At 35.6% G+C, this 6,568-nt stretch overlaps 2 protein-coding genes across 3 annotated transcripts; one reads left to right on the forward strand and one right to left on the reverse strand.

Annotated features, from left to right (window-relative positions):
- The first annotated feature begins 1,714 nt into the window (after positions 1–1,714).
- On the forward strand, positions 1,715–3,677 carry LOC111009913 (mitochondrial import receptor subunit TOM9-2). Its single transcript, XM_022283150.2, has 2 exons — positions 1,715–2,141; positions 3,156–3,677. Exon 1 carries the CDS (start codon positions 1,802–1,804, stop codon positions 2,111–2,113), a length of 312 nt encoding a protein of 103 aa, XP_022138842.1. The 5' UTR covers positions 1,715–1,801; the 3' UTR covers positions 2,114–2,141; positions 3,156–3,677.
- Positions 3,678–4,659: 982 nt separating this feature from the next.
- Positions 4,660–6,568, reverse strand: LOC111009521 (plasmodesmata-located protein 2). 2 transcript variants are annotated; one of them, XM_022282614.2, is made up of 4 exons: positions 5,555–6,568; positions 5,138–5,251; positions 5,021–5,051; positions 4,660–4,912 (listed from the first exon to the last, which is right to left on the reverse strand). In XM_022282614.2, the coding sequence occupies exons 1-3, from the start codon at positions 6,324–6,326 to the stop codon at positions 5,044–5,046; spliced, it is 894 nt and encodes a 297-aa protein (XP_022138306.1). In that variant the 5' UTR covers positions 6,327–6,568; the 3' UTR covers positions 4,660–4,912; positions 5,021–5,043. The 2 variants fall into 2 exon arrangements, with proteins under 2 accessions (XP_022138306.1, XP_022138305.1); XM_022282613.2 differs by having other exon boundaries at positions 4,660–5,051; positions 5,555–6,567.

The raw sequence follows: 6,568 nt of genomic DNA on the forward strand, positions 1-6,568 counted from the left end.
CACCAGTAAGGAGGAATCTTGTCGCACCACCATTTAATATTTGACAACTAAGAGAGAAATGCAAAAACAAAAAAGTGTTTTTAAAAAATGATGACTTGTCAAATATTAAAGGGTGGTGTGGACAAAATTCCTCTATAGAGTCAAGTATTTTCCAAAAAAAAATTAACTTTTTATGAAAAAAAATTTTTATCTCAACCAACTCTTCCATACTCTCTTGAATAATTCTAGCAAGAGCGATACCATCGACACTGTTAGGCAAATTCCCAAACTAAAGCTTCGTGCTCACCAAATCGACTTCTCCACCCCTTCTTCTTCAACGGCCGTGGCAGAGGCCGCCGTGAGCGGTTCCCGTGGACAGCGGCCACGGTCGAGGAGGAGGGGAGAAGAAGAGGTGACTATGGCAAAGTTTGGATGTTAATAAACCTAATGTCTTGTTTATTTATTATATTCGATAATTATTTTATTTTTAGTTTAATTTTCTATTTTTCAAAAACTATATTTGTGTGGTAACTTCTTGTATGTTTTCATAGATGTTTTCAGGGATGAAAGTAATAGTGTTTGTAGCTTAATTTTTAAGAAAAATTTTAGGACGAAAGAAAAATGTTTAGCGGGGAACTCGTTTCACGTCGGTGTATTTGTACCAAATTAGATGTTGGCCATGACACGAAGGTTCAAGACTTAATAGATTCTCATAGGGGGAGAGCGAAGTGTTGTAGTAACACCCTAAGGCCCTATGTGCTATAAAGCCAAAGAAACCCTGCCAAAAAAAACAAAAAAAAAAGCTATCAAACGAGTCTTTAATTTTTCTAAAACTATTTTTATTTGTAAAATTTAGTTAAAAATTCAAACATTTTAGATAAACTATGATGATGCTAGTATAATTTTTAAGAATTAAAATTTGAAATGGTTATTGAATGGGGAAACACAATTTGGTTTCTTATAAAAACAAATAGTTTTTTTTTTAAATTATGTTCGTTTCTTGTAATTTTTAGTATATTTTTTTACATTTTTAAATACAAATTTGATTTCTTAGCTACATTTTAAAAATAAAAAGATAAGTTTGTAAAAACTATTTTTCATTTAGTTCAGATTTTAAAAACCTTTGTAAAAAGTAGACGTCAAAACAAAATAACACATGCACACGTGCAAATAATATTTTATAAACATAACTTTAAAAAATAATAATAAATAAAAAACAAAACATTAAAATAGTATTTTAATTCTCATATTTTCAACTTTTGTCGATATTTATTTCTGTGCTTTTAAAAAGTGATTTTGATTATTTTTGTCACTTAATTTTATTTTTAATCTCATTTCTCAATTATAATTTTAATACGATATTATAATCAATTTATTTCTTACAATGACTTTATATTAAAGAGTTTCGATTATATAAATAATTTGTGTTTAAAATTTTGAAATGTGAACCAAAGCGATCACTTTAAAATTATGGGATCAAAACGAGCATGTTCAAATTACCTAGACTTAAATGAACTATACTTTCTTGAAAGTTCGAGGACTAAAATGAACCAAAGATAAAAGTATAGATTTCGGTAAAAGATACAAAAAACAAAATAATTATGAAATGGATGCCTAAAGGATTAAATTAAACTGGGCTTCCTTTTGACACTCTATTGGGCTTTCAAGTTTCAAGATCCGAAAATAAGAGATTTCCCCAAAACCCTAAACTTTTTTTTTTTTTTAATTCTAAAATCTTTTTCTCTTATTTTCTCCAATTCCCTGAAGAAGCTACCAACTAGATCACATCGCTTCTTCTTCAATTTTTTCTTCTGGATCTTCCATGGCGTCTCGTGGTAATAAGCGAGCTTCTCTTACCAACGGCGACGAGAATTCAGGCGTCCTGTCTAGGGTTTCCCGTTCTGTCTCCGATTCCCAAATCGTCCGGCGAGCCAAAAGCACGGCTTCCGACGCTGCATTCGTTACCCAAAAGCTCCTCCGTAGCACCGGTAGAGCTGCGTGGATTGCCGGGACGACATTTCTCATCCTGGTGGTGCCGTTAATCATTGAAATGGATCGCGAGCAGCAGTTCAACGAGCTCGAGATGCAGCAGGCGAGTCTACTTGGTACCCCGGCCACCGCTGCTCCCAAGTGATTTGATTTGGTTTACTCGACGCCATCAGGTTAAGGCTACTCGATGATATGTTGTTGATGGTTTAGGGTTTTTTTCCTTGGATTTTGGATGGAATTTGATTATGGAATATGGATGAGCTAGTATGTCGTGTACCTCTATTCCTTTGTTTGTGACTGCCGATAAAATGTGATGTTGCTCAGGTTTAGAGATTGAGGCTTTAGAGAGTTAGGGTTATGTTGCAAAATTATATGAATTGTATTCAGAATCAATTGAAATTTTCTTCTACTCAAGAAGTTATTGCTTGCTGTTGTAAACTTAGTTTATGATTGTTTCCTCTTGGTGGGAAATTGCTTGATGCCTAGAAATCAGCTGAAAAAGCATTGCACGTTCATTGTTTTCAAGCACTACGAATCGATTGTTTCCTTGGTGAATTGACTTTCATGAAATCCTACGTTCATTGTGGTGTTTTTGTATGTAATCTTAGGTTCTTATTTTCAGGTACCCAATCATTTGATATTTAGAGTTGCTTTGTCTTCTCCATTGAACTATACAATATTAAATTATTGAGTGCATCTTATAAGGGTGGTTATCTATTTGCTGATATCTCTCTTTAATTTTATGAACTTCATGATGGAAATTGGAATGTGTCACTGCTAAGTGAGTTCATTTGGTTGCTTGAATTTGGAGTAATCATTTTCTCTCACTGCCATTTGAGTTCTTTATGTTAGAAGTTGCCTTAAAATTAGCAGAACAGCTTTTGGATCCTCTCCTTATTGGGGGTACCCTACAAACAATCCTTTCTATTTGTTTGTTTCATTCTTAGTCTCTGATTGCTACTTCCATTGTTTAGTATCAATATGTTCCTCACTGTTGCAGGCTACTTCATACATGTGTTTATGTTGTTTTATCTGTAAAGTTTGCCAATGTCTAACAACAGCAACCTTTTGAAATTATGGTGTCTCTAGATGTCAGAACATTGGACGATATTTCTTTGTTCAACTCTGATAATTCCATAAATGTTCACTGACCAACACCTAAACCAGTTTTTTTTTTTTTCTGGCAGAATTATGTTTTGCAGCTGTTTCCCGTCTCCCTAGTCCCTACTTTGTGCAATTTCTAGCCTTCTTTATAAACTATCTAGTTCTTCTGCATCCGTCTATGCCTCTGTTTTGAAGTTTGTGCAGAAATGGAGACTTTTGGTCACCAGCACTTTTGAGGTGGCTGAGCTCTCTATTGAACTTTTTTTTGGTTGGAAGGTAATTGTTCCCATTTTTGGTTTCTGTTTAGGATAGCTCAGGTTTCTCCATGTGTTTACAAGATCGTTCTTTTAGTTTCAATTTATTTCGAAAGAAATTGCCTTTGACTATTCAAGACAACTATTTGTCACCACTACATTTGGTTGTCAATGTAACTCCTAAGAAATTAAATCTTAGGTAGGCAGCCACCATGGTTTTACCTCATTTCCTTTCAACCTTGTACTATTTGGTCTTTGTTGCCGACCATGATGGTTAAATGTCTTTCTAAACATTACTTGTAACGGAACACTAATAGTATCAAAGAACATCTAGATGATCTATTCTTTTAAGATGATCTATTCTTTTAAAGGAGTTTTTCGTAAGAGGATGAGAAGTATAGATGGAAATAAATAAAAAAGTAAAGAGTAGTGTCTTGCTAGTGATGGTGATGAGACACTTATGTTTTTTTTTTTTTTGAAATATTTGAGTTCGTATCATTTCATCATATCAATTATCATGTTACAGAGTGTAAATAAAAAATTTTACTTTAAACTATGGGCAGAAATTTAAAGTGTGATTGACCTGTATATTTCTCAGCTCAGCTATTAACCTTTTTTTTTTATCAAAATAACTTATATATCTTTGTTTTTGTACTATATAAATTATCTATGATTTTCATATTGTATGTTTCTTCGCTTATAGCCGCTGGGTACGAGAATCAAACCTCTTTTAACTTGAGAACAATGTTACATTACAAGTCCGATATTCAGTTATTAAGTTCGAATCTTCCAGTGAGTTTAATATAAAAAACCTTTGATGTCTCTTAAATCAGGACCTTGGAACGGGTGCGAGTGTAAAAAAAAAACAAACGAACAATGTTACATAATAGGTCATGCTTAAATTCAGGCTATTTAAAACGATTTTTTATAACAATTTGCTGTGGTTGATACTATTTTAGTCCACATATTCTCAACTTTAGTTTATTTTAATCGTACTCTTAATATTAACTCATTTTAGTTGTGTATTTTCAAAACATTTGTTTTGCTTCTTCTATACTTATAAAAAGCAACCATTTTGGTATTTTCATTTTCATTTTTATCTCATTTTTCTTAAACTACGTAGACCAAAACAGATACTTTAAAACATAAAAATACAAATACAAAAATAGTATTTAAAAAAGTACAGAAATTTATAGTAAAATACATGGTTTTTGAAATCTTCAAGAAGGGAGCAGCTTTCTTAAAAGCACATAAAAATGTGGGTTATGAGGGAGGAGAAACCAGAGTATGGAGATTAGTGAAAAGAGACAAACACCCACATGGCTATAAACTGTAAAGAAAGCAATAATTAAATTATATTTTCTAAAAAAATAAATTAAACTCAAAGGTCCATCATTTCCTTCATTTCTACACCCCAAAAAAAAACAAAAAAAAAACATTCATCCCCACATTCTCCTCTTCTCCTTAAGTTTTGATTTTTTTTTTTTTTTCTCTTTTCTTTTTTGTATCTTTCACTTTTGTGAAGAATATCTTTCTCTTCCCTTCCTTCCATGCACTGATTCCTTCTTCTCTTCTCAACAAAATTTCTGAACCCAGTGGCAAGAACAGTCTTTGTCAACCCAAAAAGAATCCCATCCTCTTTTATAAAACAAAGTAAAAGGAGATTAAAGCAATTTGGATAGTTTTTCTTTTACCTCTAAAGAACTTTCCCTCTGTATCAAAAATCTGCAGATGATAGAAGATGAACTCAATCAAAATTCTGGGGAACAAAAATGGCAGAATGTTGAATAAAGCTCTGTTTTAATGCATACCGTCATGTTTCTTCTTCAAACCTCTGATGAAAAGCAAGCAGATGACCAGAAATCCCACTCCTGCTGCCCCTCCTAATATCACGGCCACTGTTTTCCCTGTGTTTTGCCCCATTCCTAACACCCAAATTTCAAACATTTCATCTCAATATAATTTCACAAGTTTAGTTCAAATGTATTCAATGATGGACTCTTCAGTGGATGTCCTGTTAGCTAGCTCTAATAGCGAGAGTTTGTGTAGTCTGCGTTTGGGTTTCGTAGAGCAATGAGTCACGAAAACCCGTGTTTGGTTTACAATTTACCAAAAGCAGATGCATAGTTTCAGTGTCACAATGCATTTCAGAGCCAAATGTAGATTCTATTGAACAAACATAGATTGTATTATGCATTCTTCAGTTTTGTGAAGTTTTTGGGATTTACCTGATGGAGATGAGGAAATTGATGAGGAAGATGAAGGAGAGGAAGATCTCCTCGGAACCCCATTTGGGTAGTAACTGTAACTGATGAAGCATTTGTGCAAATAAAGTTGCCCTGAAATTGAGCTCCCACATTCAACCTGAGCTCTCTGAACAGCATGCTTCACACACTCACCACAATCAGAATCCCCCAAATCTCCCTCGCATTGCCCCAAAACATACAGAGATTGATAGTTAGTGGTGTAGAATCCATGGCCACTCACCACTCCATTCTCCAACACGGATAGCCCCGTGTCCCTCCTCTCCTCAAACCCACTTCCGGCAATATTCGTTGCCCCACAAGTTTTGAACAGCATTTCGAACCCTGAAATCTGGGCAAACCCAGGAAACTCGTAGAGCAAATAGCAGCCGGAGAGCTGGACTCTGGCGGCGATGGTTTTGCCGCAGAGACTATCGGCCAATTCGGGGAGTTTGCTGACGCAGTTGTAGCAATCGGAGCTGGTGAGGTCCCCACGGCACTGGAAGAGTCCGGTGATGGCGGATTGGGCGGTGCCGGCGGTGGTTTTGAAGAACCTGGAGCCTTTGGCGGATTGGGAAACGAGAGAGCCGAAGAGGGCGGCGAGGGCTTGGGAGTAAACGCCGTTCGGATCTGAGAATCCTTGCTTGGCGCAGCCCTTGTAGATCAATGTGGTGTAATCGGGGCCAGATTGGACCAAAGAAGAGAGGGAAACGAGGAAGAATAAGAAGAAGAATGAGGGTTTGGAGTGAAAACCCATCTGGGTCGGTGTTGAATGCGTCAAATCATGGGATTTGGGAGATGGGTTTTGGTTGTAATCGGAAGAGAAATGGAAATGCGGAGGTTTGTGGGTTTGTTTTGTGCTGGAAATGGAGGCCTGGTTCAGAGCTTGCCTCTCTGTAAATGTCTGTAAACCGCGCAAATGAAGAGTGAGAGAAAAGAGAGAGACAGAGAGAGAGGAATCTTTTTCTTCTTCAGTCCCCACAAACTGATGAAACTTGG

This window comes from Momordica charantia (assembly GCF_013281855.1).
Source record: "Momordica charantia cultivar OHB3-1 chromosome 7 unlocalized genomic scaffold, Mcharantia_2.0 BLBB01000007.1, whole genome shotgun sequence".
In the NCBI taxonomy this organism is placed as follows: Eukaryota; Viridiplantae; Streptophyta; class Magnoliopsida; order Cucurbitales; family Cucurbitaceae; genus Momordica; species Momordica charantia.